This window comes from Lepisma saccharinum, chromosome 1 (genome assembly GCF_977018435.1).
Source record: "Lepisma saccharinum chromosome 1, izLepSacc3.1, whole genome shotgun sequence".
NCBI classification, from domain to species: domain Eukaryota; kingdom Metazoa; phylum Arthropoda; class Insecta; order Zygentoma; family Lepismatidae; genus Lepisma; species Lepisma saccharinum.
The window spans coordinates 95595120-95616501 of NC_139229.1; the positions used below are offsets into that span (position 1 = coordinate 95595120).

The 21382-nt window shown below is 37.6% G+C and overlaps 1 protein-coding gene across 1 annotated transcript in view; it reads left to right on the forward strand.

The window, feature by feature from the left end:
* The window catches only part of LOC145998418 (NFX1-type zinc finger-containing protein 1-like), a 71546-nt gene extending 61226 nt beyond the window's left edge, over positions 1 to 10320 (forward strand). The window contains exons 3-5 of the mRNA XM_083134829.1: positions 3451 to 3722; positions 5554 to 5697; positions 7392 to 10320. Of these exons, the coding sequence (XP_082990955.1) occupies positions 3451 to 3722; positions 5554 to 5697; positions 7392 to 8648 (1673 nt within the window). The 3' untranslated portion in view covers positions 8649 to 10320. The remainder of the gene's footprint in view (positions 1 to 3450; positions 3723 to 5553; positions 5698 to 7391) is intronic.
* The last annotated feature ends 11062 nt before the right edge of the window (positions 10321 to 21382 follow it).

Genomic DNA, 21382 nt, shown 5'->3' on the forward strand with positions numbered 1-21382 from the left:
TTTCCTGAGCGAAAGGCACCATGACGTAAAAACGAAAAAATTAACTGTCATAGGTTGCATACCCTGAAGGGCAGATGGGTGTCCATGTGATCTGACGTTAAGTACCACATTTCCTGCTAGGGGCGCCAATAGTGTAGGTTTCCTCATAAAGGAGCGCACGTGTCTGTGCCATTCGTGCTTCAGGTGCTGTGCCAGCAGCAGGTTGTTAAACATTCACGGTTGAATTGAAAGACGTGAGGTTCTTGGACAGTAGTGTTGGGCAAACATTTGACCTAGCAGTGTTACGTGTTAATTCTTAGCCACAGCCCATCGTGTTCTGGGAAGTGTACTAGTGTTAACGGCCATAAATACTTGTAGCCCGGTGTAAGGGATGGCTGCATACACGTCCCAAGAGCTGGCGGACATGCATCTGATTTATGGGGAGGCTGGAGGTAATAGCCGTGCTGCAAGGCATCTGTATAGGGCACGTTTTCCAAATAGGGTGTTAGCATCGCACACCTTATTTCAAACTGTAGACACTCGATTTCAGGAAACAGGATCAGTGTTGCCACCTCGTCAAGAAGTTGGACGACTGCGGAAGTGTGCGAACTGCAGTGATGGATCATCCAGGCACCAGTATGCATGCACTAGCCCACGAACGAAACACCTCTCATGTGAATGTGTGGCGAGTCCTGGCAGAAGAGGGGATGCACCCGTACAAATTGAAGAAAGTGCAAGATCTTTTACCTCGGGACTTTGGCCCACGTGAGGACTTTTGCCAATGGTTTGTTCATCAAATTGAAACTATCCCCAATTTTCAGAATACGGTACTATGGACTGATGAGGCTATCTTCACGAAAACTGGTGTGTTCAAAAGTAAAAACAGTCATGTGTGGAAACCATGAAAATCCACATGCACTGCTAGTGGCACATCATCAGCACAGATTTTCAGTGAATGTGTGGTGCGGGATACTGCATGACCATTTGATTGGACCGTACATTCTCCCTGTTCGCCTATGTGGACCCACTTATCAAGCATTTCTCAGTGAGGTTTTGCCTGAACTACTTGTGGACGTGCCCTTGGCACTGAGACAAAGACTGTGGTTTTAACATGACGGTGCACCCCCACATTTCGATCGGAATGTGCGCCATTTACTCAATACCGTATTCCACAACCAGTGCATTGGCAGGGAAGGGCCTGTGCCATAGCCACCTCGATCGCCTGATATTATGCCCCTGGATTTCTTCCTCTGGGGAGAGATGAAACGCCTCGTCTACGAAACACCTGTCATGTCAGCCGAGGACCTCGTTGCCCGTATCAATGTAGCTGCAGTATCGATAGCAGAAATGCCGAGGTTGTTGGGTCGCACTAGACAATCCTTGATTCGCCGTTGTTGCCTCTGCTTGGAAGTACATGGTGGACACTTTGAAAATCGTCTGTGATGAGGTTCCCTTCACATCTCCATTAAGCATACTGTGTGCCCTTCAGGGTATGCAACCTATGACAGTTATTTTTTTTCGTTTTTACGTCATGGTGCCCTTCGCTCAGGAAATTTTCTTTGTTTTTTGGTCTTATTCAACACATGCCAATTTTCGTCGATACCAGCTCACGCAGAACGCACACCCACCCCACTCCCGTCAACATCTTCGTTCGCATCCTTTGGGGAATCCCTTGCGCCAACATTGCACAACATTGCTGTGTGATTTTTTGACAAGAGCGTACCCAATTTCTTAGTGGACCGCCCAACACCGACGACTTCTCTCCACCCGTTTTGCCATTATTCACTTCGGAAAATCATTTTCCCACGTTTTCAAACGTCAATAACTCGACACCAAAACCATTTCCGGAATTTCGTTACATGAACTTTCCACCTTATTTTCACTCGTACAATCACCTCCCAAGCGTAAACGAACTTACGAATCACCCTGTATAATGATATAGTCATAACCACATGCACGTTTGGAAGGTGGAGACAAGGCGTGGCATGACTCCTGGAAATGAATGTCAACCAAAAATTATATACAGCGTGTTTTAAGACCTGCAGGATTCTAAAAACCCATAATTTTAAAGTAATAGGTTTATTACAACGAAATATTGTTTTTTCTTTACACAGACCAAAATTAAAAATTTTGTTTTGGCCACACTGCTGAATGACATGTGTGCAAGCGATCAGGAGATTCCAAGATGGCATCAATGCAGGAAAAAGAGGACCCACACCTTGGCCCACAAGGTCACCAGACCTTATGCCTTGCAATCACTGGCTGTGGGGTATGTCAAGACCCAGGTGTATGCACAGAAACAGACAGATCTTGACAACCAGAAGTTGAAGATACATGATGGGATTTACAACATTCCGAACGAGCATCGTCAGAACACAATTCTTGAATTCAAACAAAGATTACAAGAGTGTTTGTTTGGACATGAATGGTGCCCAGCTTAGATCTGCCGATAAACCAAACCACATCAAGCATTAATTTTTATACATATATAAGTTCGTTTTATTCACAGCAATTTATGTTAATTATTATAAGAGCATCACAGGAACATAAGTTCAAACTAAAGGAGTTATTTTTGAGGGAGCAATGCTATAAATGTGCCATATGCCTCATTTGCCCGTGAAATGTGCAAATTACATGCATTCACAAACATCTAAACCTTAATGCAATTAAAAACAATAATAATTTCCATATATATTCATTTTCTTATTGACATGGAGTAGGAGCACTTTTCGTGGAATGTCCCATTTACATCATTATGTATTAACCAAGGGTAATATTGTGTTAATAATTTATGGAGCTTTTATTTATTTAGTTATTTATTTTTTGAAAGACTGAACAAAACTCTCTGATTATATATATGTTAGAATTTTAGATACTTATCAATCCTGATATGTCTTTCACTAATGGGTGATATTCAGCAAACAACTTCCCCTACAGTTCATTGAGTTCATTGAGTGATATCACACCTGCTACCATATTTCCAGCAACACAGATCAAATCCTGGATTGAAAACCCATTCTGCATATGGTATTTGTTGAAGTGATTCAAGGTATGATTATCATGGTCACATGAGGAATGTGTACATACAAAGTATTACAAATTTTCTCACTGCAAGAAAGTTTTCCTTAACACACGCAAAACTGTATGCCAGACTTCATGTGTATTTAACTGTTTTTTTTTCCCCAAAGTGCACTGAATGATGATGCCAAGTTAAATATCATCCATTAAAATTTTCTCACATTTGTCTGTAGGGGGTGAGCCAGAAATTGCATAACAGGGATGTGAGAATATTATATTTTCCTCCTCTTCTTAATTTTTGAGCAGTCAGTTCTACATTTTGCCATCTTACTTGCATTCGGCATTCTTTTCTTTCAGCAGGTTGGACCAAAGTGGAGAGGGAGTTATGGTGCCCACTAACTGTAATAATAATTCTTAGAAAACTTATTGAAAATTGTTTTATTTTCAATCTAGGAGATCACAAACAACTTCGACCATCTCCAGCTGTTTTTGAATTCGCTAAGAAGTTTCACCTGGACATTTCTTTGTTTGAGAGAATGGTCAATAATGGCCTAGACTGTGATCAACTGAAATTTCAACATCGAATGCGTCCAGAGATTGCGTCTCTCATTGTTCCTGCAATATATCCATCCCTGAAAAATCATTCATCAGTATTAGAGTACAAAAATGTAGATGGAATTGCAAAAAACTTGTATTTTGTCACTCACAAGCTTCCAGAGCAAGGGGTAAGTAGTAAAATATTTTGTTTATTTTAGTGAGCTGAGATGTGATTAAAAGCTACTCTGTAGTCTTCCCCAAATTCTGAAACACAGCATCAACATAAGCCTCCTGCCAAGTCAATGAGAATATTTTCTGACAGAACAGTCACATTTAGTATATAGATTGTTCTGCAAAGGACACTACCAAAGTAAACAGATTGAAAGAATTATGTTTTATTTTCCAGGCAGCTTTCTTTTCCTTCATTGATAAAAATAAAAGCTAACTATGAAAAAATTGCTTCGGAAAATTTATAAATATGTACAAATTCAATGGAATTTTGGATTAACAAAAGTTGCAATTTTTCACATCTATGGACAAAAATTCACACATAATTCCCGGAGCCAATAATCTACTCAGAATTTCTGGAATTCCCATTGAATAGCCACCTTGTATATACGTACATAAATACCATACTAAAAATAATATTTCTTCTTTGCTAATTGGAACTGGCCCTACAGTTCAAAGTAGAATCTGAATCACTATGTGCCTCCACCGGGTATCAAACCTGAGACTCCTTGATTACAATGCAGTGACGTTACCACTACACCATCAAGGAGGCCCAGGGATGAAAATAGGAAAAGGTTTACAAAGTATGTGTTAGGCAGTGCCGGATCTACAAGCCGCAAAACCCCACAGTGTGAGGGGCCCGTAGAAAATTAAACCTCTAGGGGTCCCTCCTACATTCACATAGTATGGGGTTCGTATATGTGTATGTAAAAAATAAACGTAGTTACTCAGGGGTACAGAAACAAATATTATATATAAAGGTAAAATTAAAGTTCCCTGTGCATGGCACCATGCCATGAAGACACATTTAGGGTATGGGACGGTAGGACCCCACATATTTTCGATATCGGCCATCTTGGAGGTGATGTGATCAGCACCAGGCTGCGGCCATCTTTATGCCCCCGTTATAATTTGATTTGAGGCTGGGTGGACCCTAGACCCACTTTAGGTGAGGACCAAGCAGGAAAAATTCTGACCTTACATCACCCACCCCGGGTCTCCTGTGTGGCAGTCAGACTAGAATCAAATCAGGCTAGAATTTTACGAGAAATGCAATGGTGAAGGTTTCTTCATCCTATCTTTAATCAGAAAAAAAGTTACGACTGCATGATTGTAACAAATGTATAATTTTCCAGGTGTGAGAGACCAGTGTCATATATCACATCACCCCCTTCCCATTTTTAAAAAAATTAGTTGAATTCAATGTGGCGACCTCAACATGGCAGACTTCCGCTTGGAACACACCAATGTACGTAGTTCTCCCAAGAGTAACCTGTTTCTATCGCGACCAATTCCACCCAGCCTAACTCCTTTACTTTTTATAGGGTGTGTTAAGGGACTTTTGAATCACCCTCTAGGCTCTTGACTTTGTCAACATGAGATCAAGAATTACACACACACATACATTATATGTGTATGTATGTGTGTGTATATACTATATATATGTGTGGGGGGAAGGGGTGTAAAGGTTGGTAAGTAGAGGGGACCTTTTGTAATATTTTGCTGGGAGGCCCAAGATTTGTAGATCCGGCACTGATGTTATGGCTCCTTCATATACCTAATGGTACCAAATGCACTATTTTAAATGGGTTCTCACCTCATCAAGGATTAATTTCACATGTTCCCAATTTCAAGGTAAGCTATTGGGATGACAAAGAGATTCATGAACACATGAACTACATGTTATGAAGCTGGCATATTCCATATAAATTGTATATTTTAGGTGATTTAAATTTGACAATTAAATTTTCTTACCAATATATTTAATAACTTTTATATTCTTAATTTCAGGTTCCTAATTCAACGAGTTACAGAAATACACACGAGGCAAAGTTTTTAATTTCTTTATGCAGACATCTTTTGCTCCAGGGATTCTCTCCATCGCAAATAACCATATTAGCTATGTATACAGGGCAGGCAACCTTCCTCAAAGAGGTAAGCGTCAAACAAACAAAACAGTGAAGGGGTGTCATGAGTAGGGAGGGCCCCCTGCACAGGGGCAGTTTAAGGCTCAGCTGAACCATTGGCCAATGCCAGGGCACCTGTTTTCGAATTTTCATGTTTTTTTTAAAAAAACTGTAACATTCCAAAATCTGAGAAAATGCATATGTTTATAATTTCTGTTACAGCATACATGTGATCTTCTTGTGGTTTGCTTTCACTTTTGTCTAGATATTTGCAACAGTTTTGTGACTACATAAGCCTATTAAACTATTGATAATATCTAGACAACATCAAAAGCAAACCACATGTGGTGAATGCTCTAGAAGGATTGTAAGCATATGTAATTTTTCAGATTTTGGAATGTCGTCGCAGTTGTTAAAAGTTAGGAAAATTCGAAACAAGCTCTCCTTGTGTTAGCCAAAGACCCAGGCAAGCCTTGAGAGCAAGGTGACCTGGGTGATTGTCAAGGGTGCTAAAATGGGGCATCCCCCTTGAGTAGCTCCAAAACCTTATTTTTGATTACATAAGCATCGTTATTTGTTTTAAAAATAATCATGTAGTAATTTAAACTAAGAGAATATTGTTACTTTGATGTAATTATGTAGGTATTAAATAAACATATACCTATAATAAATATGTTCTCTAGCAGTAACATTTAAACACTACTGAGCCTTGTTTCCATGTTAATAAAACATCAAAATGCCTTGGTCAGCATTTTAATGTTTTATTAACATTTAAAGTTTTTCATTTATATTATTTTTATATTTTTATTATTAGAACTGTAAATATATCACATGGTCATGCTTTTTATTGGAGGAAGGTGGAAAGCAGGGTGACCAGGATAAAAACTTGAGGGAGGGGGAGGCATCAAAATCCACCTCACTCATGTGAAAATTTAATCTTGAGCTGCCCCTGACCCTCCAAGTTATAATATATTACCAACCAACTAGTTCTATAAAGCTGTTGATCATTCTTGTTTCTTTGTGTTTGTTTTTAAGTCCACTTTATGCACAGAAAGACTGAGTAGAACTGGATCTACATTTTAAAATGGGATCCAAACCACTATGTGCATCCACCTGGTATCGAACCCAGGACCAATTTATTTTCAGTTAAGGGGCGTATTTCTGTAGTGTGTGATGGGTAAACATAGCTTGTGTGCAGATGTGCCCATCTCATCTACAATGACTTATGGCTTATTGAGACAAAATTGTTTTCAGAGTTCCAGCAGCCCATAATTTTGAAACCAAATTGAACAAAATAATATTTCCCACAGAATGGAAAATGGTACCTCAAAAGTTTAATTTGGCAAGCATGTACTACCCACATTGATGTTGGGGAGACTGTGGATTTGTATTTCAATTTGGTGACTCTTCAAGAAATAGCAATGTGCATGCTTTCTAGCCAGGCCAAATTTTCAGAATACAGAACTGTCTATTAGTGAAATCCTCATTTGACATTTGACACGTGTTGCTTGTTGCTTCAATATGAAATCGCTTAAAGTCTTCATTGCATATTGGCTTTTACATAAGCAAGTGATAATATAGAAGTCATTTTGCATTAGGCTTGGTGTATACGTTACTCAGGGAACTACAGTAAAAGTGGTGAAATTGATAGATATTGTTTGAAAACCTGTGAAAAGATGAATTGATATAATCAGTTGTAAATTCTGTTCTTTTTCTTCACAGTTGAAGAAGGATGATGCTACTCTTCAACAAGTGTGCATGACAACTGTAGACAACTACCAAGGTGAGCAGAATGACATTATCCTCTTGTCCTTGGTCCGAAGCAATAAAAGAGGAATTGTGGGTTTCCTCAAGACAGAGAACAGGGTGTGTGTTGCCCTCTCTAGAGCTAAGAAGGGGCTGTATATAATTGGTAACATGGACATTCTCAGAAGAGGAAAATCAATCTGGAACAAGATTTACAATACTCTGAAAATACAAGATGCCGTAGGAACTCATTTGCCTTTGAAGTGTCAGAACCATCCACCTGTGCTGACGCATGTAGCTTCTGCCAATGATTTTAAGAAGAAGTCTCCTAAGGGTGGGTGCACCGAGACTTGCAGTGTGAAGTTGCAGTGTGGTCACAAGTGCAAGTGGAAATGCCACTTGACAAACCGAGAGCATGAAAATTATATATGCAGAGATACGTGTGGTAGAATAAAGTGTGAACTTAATCACAAGTGTGAAAAGCAGTGCCATGAAGATTGTGGACCGTGCATGGAACCAGTTAGGACAGTTCTCCCCTGCAAACATTATCACATAATAGCATGTTCTTTAAGTTCTAAAACCAATCCAGCCACACTTGTCTGTCAAGAACCTTGTAGTACTCCTTTACCATGTGGACACAGCTGTGACAGACCCTGTCATATTTTTAATGATCCATTACTTCATCAGAGATACAAATGCACCAAACTTTGCATGCAGAAGATGCCTGGATGTAAAGAAAATCATCCGTGTATGAAAAGTTGCTGGGAAGATTGCGGAAGTTGCTCGATAAGGGTAAAGAAGAATCTACCATGTGGACACATGTGTATAACATATTGTAGTTCAAATTCTGATAACACTCTTTGTTCAGAAAAATGCTACAAGGTTTTACCTTGTGGACACCCCTGTCCACAAAGGTGTGGTGTGAAATGTGGAAACTGCACTGCGAATGTTACAAAGCGCATTCCAGATTGCAATCACCTTGCTCAAGTGAAGTGCAGTGAGACACCAAGTCGAGAGCATTGCAGGAGAAAATGTGTAAGAGTGTTGCCATGTGGTCATAGGTGCAATTTAATGTGCAAGGATCCTTGTTCTCAATATTGTCAAACTCCAGTATGGCGTGTTCTCCCTTGTGGACATCAAGTATCTCTTCCATGCTGTAACCCTCTTGAATTGTATGAATGCAATGAACCCCATGAGAGAGATTCATGTTGTGCATGCTGCACAATTTTGTGATGGAGAAAAGCAAAGCCAACAGCAACATGAAGTTTTCATGAGCCATTGTTTTCTTTGCTTACAAAAGTAGAATATACATATTCTTTGTTTAGTTAGTACTGGGGCTTTCCATGTCAAAGTGAGCCTGAATTTCAATTTTTGAAATTAAATTCAATGCTGTAACTTTATCCCATCTTATGAGTGAACAATCTAAAAGTATCATTTGCATAAAAATTCAAATATTATACATAATTAAGTTAGAAGATAGAAGGTATTTTACATATTGTTTGTTTATTTTAACTTTTTGATTTCTTTTGTTTTCTATTGTGTCCCACCCATGACACCAAAATACAATTAATTTCTCCTTTAAGTGTTACATTTCCCCTTTAACTCCACGAGAATATTCAAAATTCAAAGGCCAATTACCTGCTCTCTTTGTCTTAAATAATTTATTTTTTCATAATTTCAACACAGAAATTAAAATAAATTTCTTATTAAGAGGCAGTGTTTCGTCTGTCCCACCCATGACACAAAATTGTCCACTTATGGCTATAAATCTGGGAAACTGAAAGAAAAAATTTGTTTAACTATCAGTAGAATAGTTACTTTAATATAAAAAATGTAGTCCGCGTGAGCCACTATATATTTTGAGCAAGCCCATTATATCATGTATATAAGATATACTGAATGCATATTGGCAATATTTACAGCTAAATCATACCAAATATTAATAATCAAAATGTATTATGTGCATTTTTCATTATTATTTAGGAATTATGCATAGATTCCTATGGCATTATGAACTGTCCTATAACAATCTAGGATATTAATTGTGTTTTAAAATTTGCAAATTAAAAGCTTTAAGATATCTCCATTTCTAAATTTTACCTACTTTCTGTGTAATTTACAAAATTATCAAAAATAAAATATTTAGTAGTGTGTAGTAATGTCCAATTTAAACTGATTTATCCAAGTATTACATAAGAGCTCTTTAAGAGGATTCTTTCCTCTTGCGGTAATTTTTCCATAGATTAAATAAGGAAATTTTAGACTCAAACCCAGGTCTCTGGTATACCATGCTGTTGCACCATATAGCATTCTTTCACTTATCCACATATTTCAATTCATCTATTAGGAGATTAAAACTTTCAAATATTCTATACTATGCTCCAACAGGTTCTAATCGTGAAATATATTTATCTGATTTATTAGTGTAATCATAATCATAATCATCTTTATTCACCCGGTGACCTATTTTTTCATGGGTATGGATTTCGTCAGATACATGAAAATATTACAAGGTATGTTATACAAGCAATTACAGTATAAGAACAATAGATTTTTACGTGATGAACATATGTGATAAGAAATAAAAAATAAATTGTACATTACATTCTCAATATTAAAAACAATGATATGAATATGCATCTGTTTAATATATATATAAAGTACATGCATAACTTTTTTTTTTTAATTAGAGTTACATTGTTCCTTCTATGGCATTATTACATTTATTTGTCTACTTGATAGCCTATTTGTACCCAATCTAATTTATAGTTCATTAATTGTTATACAGAGCTCTGTCTGTGAGGTATTTTTTGATTAGCTGCAATTTTTTCTTCAAGGGAGTGATATTTTTTAACCAAGAGGAAAGGTTGTTGTGAAATTTTATACCAGCAGAATGTGGTGATCTGTCTGTCAGAATTAATCTGTTAGTCTGGATATGGAAGTTTTGTCTTTGTCTTGTATTATGTCCATGAATTTCTTCATTTCTTAATTGTGTCTTGTCATTAAGTACATAGATAATAGATTTATAAACAGTATAAAGAGTATACAGTCATAATTTTGTTTTTGTGAGAGACAATTCTGCATGTGGATCTGGATGGTATTTTGCATATAAGTCTAACAGCCCTTCTGTACTGTGAACACTCTTTTTGTATGTACGTGAGCTGCTCTTCCCCAAGCAGTAACACAGTATTCTAAGTGAGGATAAATAAGACCATAATACAGGTTTATATTGATTTCCTTAATATTATATTGTGAAAGAATTTTCAATAGATAAAGATTTCTTGTGAGTTTTTCACAGATATAGTCAAAATGACATGCCCAATTTAATTTATCATCGATGATCAATTTTAGGAATTTTACATGGTTAGCATACTCTATTTCATTTTCGTCTAAGTAAACCGTCAAGTCATCAAAGTTCTTCTTGTTGCCAGGGTTAAAAATCATTAAATTTGTTTTTTGATGGTTTACATTTAGGCTATTAGTGTTCAAGTACTGGGTGATTTGATTAATTGACATGTAAGTCAGAATTTCTAATTGTTCTTTTGTTTTTGCCCTACATATTATGTTGGTGTCATCTGCATAGGTGATAGTTATATTTACACTCCTCGCAAAAAGTTTGGAATGTTGCTACATTAGGCAAAACAAGTTTGGAATATTGTAATATTAGGCAATAGGTGATAGGCACAGTGGTGTATGTCAGCGAAAACACAAGAACGTCCAGCAGACAAGACAGATACACCATGTGTTGTTGCATGCCAAGGCTGTGCCTATCACCTATTGTCTAATACAACAATACTCCAAACGTTTTGTGAGGAGTGTACATTTCCAGAAGTTTCTACATAGTATATCTCCTGTGTGTGCCAAAATCATAATGTAATTAATTAAGGAGCAAGGGGCCGTAGTGCTCCAGTCGTTAGAGCATTCAGGAGATGCGGGTTCGATATCTTTGGGTGGTCATCCAGGAAAACTTTCCATCGGTGTTACTGTATAAGAGGCTCTGGGACTCACCCAGTCTCACATCGGTAACTAAGGGATGACTTGGGGTAAGTAAATGCAGCCAGAGCATGGTGCTGATCACATCACCTCCACTATGTCCAGGATCGAGAAAGCGTGAAGACACACAATGTGTATTCATGGCACTGTGCAACAGAAATTAACGAGTCGCAAGAAACATTAAGGTTTTCCATAATTTTGTTTCCAACTTATATCGAATTGGAACAAAACTTCCGTATATCTACCTCGTCCTGTCAGTCGGCACTTACGGACAAAATTTATAATATATTACGCATGGGCGTAACTTGGCGCCTAACTTTGGTGGGGGAGGGGGGAGGGGGCAAAATCGAACTTTGGACTTAACTTTGGGAGACAGAATCAAACTTGAGACTTAGCTTGGGACTTTGGGAGCAGAATTAAACTTAGGACTTACTTAATGGAGCAGAATCGACAAGTTTTTCATCTAATAAAAATAGCGTCTAGGATTATTTTGCTAATTAATTTACGTACAATTGCGCAATCACAAAAATATACTTTTCAATACTTTATTTCCCAGGTTCCAGGATATTAATTAACAAAATTTTACTTTTAAATTTAGTACCTGAAAATTATGCGTGTGGGTGTGCGGGGGGTTGTGCCATCTCGTGCACCCTCCAAGTTACGCATTTGTATAAAAGTAACAAAAACCGAATAATGTCGTCCAGTTTTATTGGTGTTTTGTTTACTATACAAAAATTAATTCAAAATGCTATGATTCTGTTACCCATTGTATGTTTAAAGAACAAGAAATTGTAATATTTTGTTCTGCTCTACGGATAATGTACGACGCTATATCCTGGATGTATATGCACATCAACACAACACTCACAATTTCCACGAATGGTATTTGATTTTTGTTATTTAGCGTTCTCATCGACCTCCGTGACAGTGTGCTATGGGTTCGAATCTCTGCCTGGCCATGGCTGCTCTTCGCGAGTGCCCTTTAATCAATTTCATCATATCATCACTCATCCTCATCGTCACGATTAACCAAAAGTTGCAGAAAGCGATTCAATGAATCAATTATTTAGTAGCGTATTCCAGCACCCGCATGTTTTGGCTAATCGCTATTGATTTATATTATATGAGTGATATACAGTGGTCAGAAGTAGCGAGCTACTTGTAGCGTCGCTACTGTAGCTAGCTACAAAATTTGTAGCTGTAGCTGTAGCGACGCTACATTTTGAAAATTGTAGTTGTAGCGGTAGCGAAGCTACAAAATTCCTGTAGTTGTAGCGAAAATTTCGCTACAGCTACATTTTTTCTCAGCATTTTGAGGTGAATTTAATGTGGCAACAGCGTCAGAAAAATCGACAATAACCCTTAATTTTGCAGGAGGTTCATTAAGACAGTCTGTTACATGAAGACACAGATTATCTAGATTGTAGATTATAGATATCTGCGTAATTTATTTAATTAGTATCTGAATAATTTAGATATCCACATAACTAACTGTAATATATGAATATATTCCAGCTAACAGCTACGTTTTTTTTATCTGCATCGCTATTTTGGAGAAAAATATGCCTCGTTTGCTGCACCGCTGGAAAAAGTGCCTCGTTTGCTTCACCCCCGGAACAAATCCTGTGGATATCCATGGTGTAAGATACATCAAAATGTCATTAATTGCTGTGTAAAATATAACTTGCTGTGCAAAAACGAGCGATGGATTTTCCACTGCACTGACAAAGGAATAGTGCCAGCAATAAATGGCTCAGTACGTTAACAGCATTGATCATCGTCAGTATACAGAATCTCACCAGCAAGAAATTATTGTTACAAGAATGATATACAGTTTCTGGAATTACAATTATTTTCGCGATAATTTTTGTTCACAAATTTTAAAATTACAATACGTTTAGAACACTCAGGTTTACACGACAGTTTCCTAAATATATTTTATCATATTGCAAAATGTATGCAGAAACGACAATTTTCTTTAGTTAATATACATTGTTTTCAAATTTATGTATTTTTCCTACTTTCCTGTAACTTTTGCTAATCATGACATTCTCATCATCATCATCATCCTTCGCCGTTTCCTGCCTCTGGCTGGGTCAGCATAGAAGTCAAGCCTCTTAATTTTTTCCTGGTCTTCCACCACTCCTCTCTTTCTACTGTGTTCCACTCTTGTCCTCTTCTCCTAACACTCTCTGCTATCTGCTTTTTTCACCAACATCTTGGTTTCCCCCTTGGCCATATTCCCACTCCTTTTGCATTATAAGCTCTTACTGGTAGTCTTTCTGCATCCATCCTCTTCATGTGTCCGAACCATCTCATCTGTGCCTGATCTAGTCTGTCCTGAAGCTTCACCACGCCCACTGCCTGTCGGATCTCCTCATTCCTTATTCTATCCCTTCCTCAAAAGACTCCTTAAAAATTTCATCTCCACTGCCCGCTTCTTCTTTTTGTTTCTCTATGACATTGTCCAAGTCTCTGATCCAGTAATTACTGGCACATAGTATGTGTTATATATTACCTTCTTGCATTTCATAGGTACACCGCTGTTCCATATTAATCTTCGAACGCTTTGATATAGTCCACCACCCATTTGTCCTCTTCTGTTTACCTCCTCATCTATTCTTCCACTTCTCTCAATCATGACAATGAGTATGAATGGTTCATTTTATTATTCTCTTATCTAGTCGCTTTCTGCCACTTGCCGCTAATTGTAAGTACGAGGAAGAATGTTGAATGATGATCAGTGTGGGGAATGGAGGAGCAGGACGATCCCATCCTCCCAACTTAGCGTGTTTCCTAGTTTTTGTTTTGAGTCCATTTTATGCATTGATAAGCTGATCGAGACTGGATCCGAACCACTATGTGCATCCGCTGGGTATCGAACCTGGGGCCCTTTTGTAATCAAAGGGCTCCAGGTACTTTTCATTCAAAATGCTGCCTTCCTATCAGTCTACAAAAAATGAAATATTTATTCTGAAGAAAAATATGTTGATGTGAACATGAATACGTAATCCTACCAAATTTCATTTGTGTATTGTTGTAATCATTAATTTGGATAACACCCTAATTGCAATATTCATATATCAAATTTGAATTGATATGCCACTTGCATAGATATGGTATTCTCAAAAACTATAGTAAAAATAAGTAACTGAAGTGACAATGCTTTCAAAATTATTGAATGATGGGAATCATATTAATAAATAACAGAATTCATTTACCAGTAGTAGGAGATTTTTAATACCCATCCATATGGTTGTTTTTTATTTTTTTCTGCAGAAGTAGCGCAAAAAGTAGCGAAGTAGCGAGTAGCGAACAGGAGTAGCGTAGCGAGCTACTTTTTGGTAAATGTAGCTGTAGCTGTAGCGAAGCTACATTTTGGAAGAGTAGCTGTAGCTGTAGCGAAGCTACATTTTGGAAGAGTAGCTGTAGCTGTAGCTGTAGCGAAGCTACATTTTGGAAGAGTAGCTGTAGCTGTAGCGAAGCTACTTTTAAAATGTAGCGTTCTGATCACTGGTGATATATGAAATTGATGAAGCGACGCTCACAAGGCCAGGCCGGGGATTGCAGTCCGCTAACTTCGGTGGCGGGATTGAAAGTCGACCATAGCGGTCTAGATCAGGGGCGACAGCCAAGGACGCCGTCTCTTTTTTTTACTAACGCAAAAACCTTATTTTTGATTACACAAGCTTGACTATTTGTTTGTTTGCTTGAGTTTATTTTTAAGTCTAATTAACGGACAGAAAGGCTAATCGGGACTTAACTTACAGTTTAAAGCGGGATCCGAACCACTATGTGTCTCCACCAGCGGCGTGGCTGTTTGTTTTAAAAAGAGTTTGATTTATTGCTGATGAGAATTAATTGACGTTACTGATGCATGCCAAAATCATGTAGCAATTTAAAGCCAGACACTCATTCATCCCTTAAGGAAAAGAATGACAATTTCCCTGAGTCCTTCTCTCTAAGGCAGCTGGTGAGCACTGTTGCCAACTTGGCTCTTTTGAAGTCAGATCTGGCTCTTTCGTGCACTCGTTTGGCTGTGAACTGTGGCACTCGCCCCCTGCCCCACTACGATACGATGCCATCACTGGCTCCGGCCCACATAGACCAACTTTTGTCATGAGTACACATCTTGTACGTGACGTGATATTGTTATATTGGCCATGTCGCCCCACCCCCTCTTACCTCCCCAGCTACTTTTATATAGTGCCGTGGCTGAGGTGAAGATGACAATATTGTTATTCGGGAATCTTTTATTTTCGATTTCATACGACCGTTAATAGATTATTGAGATTGTTGATGTTGCCTGATCTAGACGGTGAAAACTAAGAATAACTTGTCGTCATTTTAAAATTAACTGTAATAACAGCGCCCCCCATTGACAACTAAAATTACCCTAGGAGACACTTTATCCAGTCTTCCTAAATCTAGCTCCTTGAAAGTCAACTTTAGCTCTATTTAAAGTGAAATTTAGCTCATTTATGCGCATCAGGTTTGGCAACACTGCCAGGATGGCTGTAGGAGGCAAGGAGAAATGCATTACGCTTATGGGAACATCATTTTATTCGTTCTCTCGGGAATATCATTCATCCAATGACGTAGAAAAGTGCATGGACGGAAGAAGAACACGTTGAACAATCTTAGTGGTAGGAAAAGTCGAAACTCGGAACACATGGATTCTGTAAATACTTATTCATCATACTTTTCAAACATCGTGTCTAGATTAATGATCACCTTAAAAAAACCGCTTCCACTTGCAACATGGAGAGAAATTCATACTCTCTTGTACAGTCAAGGTTTTTTTTTCCCCTAGTAGCAGTGCCCATTCCGACGATACTGAAATAAATGCACAACTGGTGCGAAATTGTCACTCTTCCCCTTTTGCACTTCTCGAATAAAAACTGGTAATTTCAAGATATTAAGACACTTATAGTGCAGAGAATAACAATTGATTGATTGATTTGCTTTATTTTACTTCGCCTTTTGTGCCACTTTTGGCTAAATCGCGAAGATGGGAATGAGTGATGACATGATTAAATTAATGAATGGACACTCACAAATATCGATTCCCAGGCCGGGATTCGAACCCGGGACCTCTGGCGTCGTAGCGTGATGTGCTAACCACTACGCCACGGGGCCGGCAGAAAATAACAAGAATTAAGTACTTTTTAATATGATCCTTTGGAATATCTCGACTGTTATGGATCTCTGCAAGTCCGGAAATCATTTCTCGAAGTACTGAGCCGACTTTGAAAATTCAAGAGCCGTCCTTTTTTAAATCAGTTCCCTTTGGCACGTAAAAACATGGACCACGGTGGAGAGGTGCACGGAGGAGAGCAGATTATGCATTGTAAAAAGTAAAAAAAAAAAAAGAAAAAAAAAGAACTGTTCATCAAGGAAGCGATGCAAGCAAGGCGAATCCAGTTTCTATTTGAATAGTGGACTGAATTTGTCAACAAGGCCAAAGTAATTTGAATTCAATTTCGATTTTATGATTTGTCAAATATAAAAATAATAATAATAATAATAACAACAATAACAATAATAAAAGGTAAAATATAAGTTTCTATGACTGAAGGGCAAGATATTAAATGTTACTCTGCCCCTCGGCGAGAAAATATCCCGCGAGCGGCCTTGGTAATATTATTTCATTGTTCTTGTTTTCTACGGGACTCTAAGGGAGGCAGTCATCCCTGTTTCCCTCTGGGGAAGTCACTGGCTTCCTGTGAAAGCATTAGGTCCAGGCCCGTAGCCGGGATTTTATTTCGGGGGAGGGGGGACTCATCCCTTATGAGCAGATGCGTCGCCAGAAATATTTGTAGAGGGGGCAGGTCACTGAAAAAACTTAATTAGTAGAAATAATAATGACAATAATAATTATTACCACGGTTATAATTGTCATTTGACAACAATAACTATTACAAGTTATTAATTATTATTATTATTATATATATATAATTGGAGGGACTTTTCTACTCGATGAGTGACATTATTTTTCTTACATTTTGTACAGTTAGTGTACTGAAATTCATAGTTTGTTATTAACTTTTACACATTACGTTCAAAAAAAAGATTTAAAAGCAAAGGCAAATTTTACTCATAAAGTTTATATTCTGTGACCTCTCACAAAGAAAATTATAAGTTTTGGAAGCTGTGGATCCATGTATTCTTTGGATTAAATTGTAGATTATAAAAAATATAAGCTGCTTGCTCTATTATACACTAAACCTTTTTCGATCTAATGTTTAATCTTGCTAAGCAATTAATATTAATTACCACTATATACTATTTAAAATAGATATTTGTAGTATTTCGCGAGGGCCTCAGCCCCTTTAGCCCCCCCCCCCTGCTACGTGCCTGATTGGGTCCAGTGCTTTATCTAAAAACCGGCAACCCCGTTGTGCGAGCGGGGTGGGATGGTGCTTTAAGGGCCCCTTGCCATAGCCTTAAAACACTCAAATATGCCTATGTAAAACATAATAAGTTGCCCAGCATTCTTATTGTAAGGCGAAAGCATTTCTTATTTATTTAAAGTTGGCTAACATGCAGTAGTTTTCGGTTAACAACTACTGTTTAATGTTCTATACCACAAGGCTTCCCCGATGGCAAAGTGGTTGCGCCGTCGCCTTGTAATCAAGGAGTCCCGGGTTCGATACCCGGTGGAGACACATAGTGGTTCGGATCCCACTTTATAAACTATAGGTCGTCCCGATTAGCCTTACTTACAGCAAGTTTTTCTTCCCTAGCTTTGTGGTGCGGGACTACTTCTGAACGGGTCTTACTAGATGTTTACCACAGCAGAGCTATGGACGAAAAACATATCCATGTGGATAGAAATTTAAAGAAACTTATCAAAAGTTTCGTTTGTATTTGATTCGACAAAACTTCTGAATAAGAAGTACAATATAATTATTCTACGTAGCTTTCCAGAAGCATACCGACCTTCATGGTGGTGTGGTTAGCACAGTACGCTACTACGCAAGGGGTACCGGGTTCGAATCCCAGCCTGCGGGTTCTTCGTGAGTGTTACTTCATCTATTTTACCATATCATTACTCATAATCGCGATTAGCCAAAAGTGGCAGAAAAGCGATGGTAGATCATAAAAATCAAATCTTTCCCGATGTGTGTGGTGTACATAGGCTACATATGATATGAATATACACATACACACACTGAAGAAAAATTGAATAACAGCAAAAAGATTTGAAATTTAATTTCACAGGTTCGTATATTTTGCGGGAGACGACAAAATTTGCGAAGATGGGGATGAGTGATGAAATGATGAAATTGATGAATGGACATTCACAAACAACCATGCCCGAACGGGATTCGAACCCGGTACCCTTGGCCTCGCAGCGCGATGTGCTAACCACTCAGCCACGGGGTCCGACATATAATTATGTACATGCTATTAAATATAATGTAAATTACTAAATATTTAAAATTGCATTAATATTGAATACATGTAAAGGAATTAATTTGTTTATTTATATAAATCTGATATTTATAATGTAGCAAAGTAAATTCTATACTAACTGGTTAAAGATGCCAATTAATTACAAAATAGTTGAAATAGTTTTATTATGAAGATTTAGTTTAGTTTTTGTTTTCTATTAATATAAATCAATTAGACTCATGCTTACATTTGTCTGACATTCTCGTTTTACTTTTATTGTGCAAATATTGTTATTGGTGTAGATAAGAGAGAGAGAGAGAGAGAAAGTATTTCAACACTCACAATCACGATACTTTGTGTGTTCCTCTGATAGTAGTAGTACTAAAGTAGCTATATTTGAATTCAAAACTAATTGCTTATCTTTTGTTGTTATAACAAAAACTCTTCCCCCCACCGAAAATTCTTGGTGGAGGGATTCTTGAGACCAAGATTGTTGGTGGGGGGAAAATCCCTTCTGTCCCCACCAGGATTTCGCACCCTGGTGTGATACACTATTTTTTCCTGTAGTTTTATCTGCTCAAAATAATTTCCGTACAGAATTAACACAAATAACCGTTTGGAGGTATTCCGAATTCGTGAACTGTAGGCAGTTTGCTCAACGAGGATTTTTTAAAAAAATAAATGTACAGTTACCGTCAATAAAAATGAGACACCTATATCCTGAAATACTCGCTTCCCTGCAAGGCGTTATGTGTGTTGCCTAACCAGGGTGCGAAATCATTTTAGACTGGTGGTGAGGTGAAATATATTAATCTACAAACCCCCTCCCCTTCCCCATATACGATATACATATTTATAATGTTATTAAAAGTAAAAATAAAATATTAAATTAAATTACTAAATTATAAATATATTAACATTATTAATTACACAAAAGAATTGTCACTTTTATATATATATATATATATATATATATATATATATATATATATATATATATATATATATCAGATATTATAAAGTAGAAAACTACTTCCTTTACTAACTGGTTAAAGATGTTAATAAATTATGAAATAGTTGAATGTTTTATTATGTGTAAGTTCTTATTTAGTTTTTGCTTTATGTTAATATAAATCATTAGATTTCATAGTTATTATTGTTTTGCATTCTTGTTTTATTGTTATTGTGTGTATTGATGTACATTTGTTAATGATCTCTTGAGAGAGAAAAAGCATTGAACACTCACAACTACACTAATTTGTGTATGTTTTCGATATTATTCTTAGTACAGTACATTTGAAATTAAAAGTAATTGCTTATCTTTTGTTTGTTGTAACAAACTCCCCCCCGGAAATTTTTTGTGGGGGGGATTTTTGAGGCCTAGATTGTTAGTGGAGGGGAAATCCAGCCGCCCCCCCCCCCCCCAGGATTTCGCACCCTGTGCCTAACTATAAGGCGGTGGTAGATTTGACATTGAAAATGTGCTATTAAAGTCCACTTATCGCCGTAGAGTTAGGAAACACTAACACCTTGTAGGGAAGTGAGTATTTCAGGATATACACCCTGCCCCAGCTAACTGTGGAGCAAGGCAGCGGATAGCGTCAGAGAAGCGAGGGAAACTGAGTGGCTGCTGGGAAGGCAGTCGCTTTCCCCCACTCCACACAATTCCGTTCCTCTCGCTTGTTCATTGGTGGAGCCGTCTCGCGTCACTACTTGCGCAGAGACTTGTATCCGTTTGCCTGCTCCACAGTTAGCTGGGACAGAGTATAGGTGTCCCATTTTTATTGCTGGTGACTGTATTTATCCTTAATACTTTGTCTTAATATTACTTATTTAAAAGAACAAAAACAATTGATACAAGTGAAAGACATGATGAAGGATCAGATTTATTTTTTGACTTGAAATTTTACTCTTGGATTAATCTAGGCAAAGAAAAGGGACTACAGAAAATCACTGAAAAAAGTAAATACTGCTGGTGGTGTGCTGGTTGTAGTTCCAGCACCGAATTTGTGCAAATATCTTGTGCATGAAAATGCCTCTGTCAAAACATTTGAATCCACAAAACACGACAAATAAAATAATTAAGAAATTAAAAACGTAAAACTACAACCACGCGGACCAAAAAGATGAAGGCAACATAGACGTCATCATCAGGGAACGGAATTATATGTAGTACACATGTGCTAAATATGTAAATACATATTTAGTTATTTTCACCAAAATATGGAGTTAAGTATGAACTTAAAATTGTAATTGATTGATTTAGTTTATTTTACTTCGCGTTTTGTGCCTCTTGGCTAATTTGCGAAGATGGGGATGAGTGATGAAATTGATGAATGGACATACACAAACAACCAAGCCCGACCAGGATTCGAACCCGGGACCCTTGGCGTCGCAGCGCGATGTGCTAACCACTCGGCCACAGGGTCGGGCTTAAAATTGTAAGAATGCACCTTTTTAATAAGGTAAGACACTACAAAAGCTACAAAAAATATAATTGTAAAACAACACAAAATGTGTTTTCATTTTCTGTTTCCAAAACAATGAATAACAAAATTTTGTTGTAAGTGTTCGAA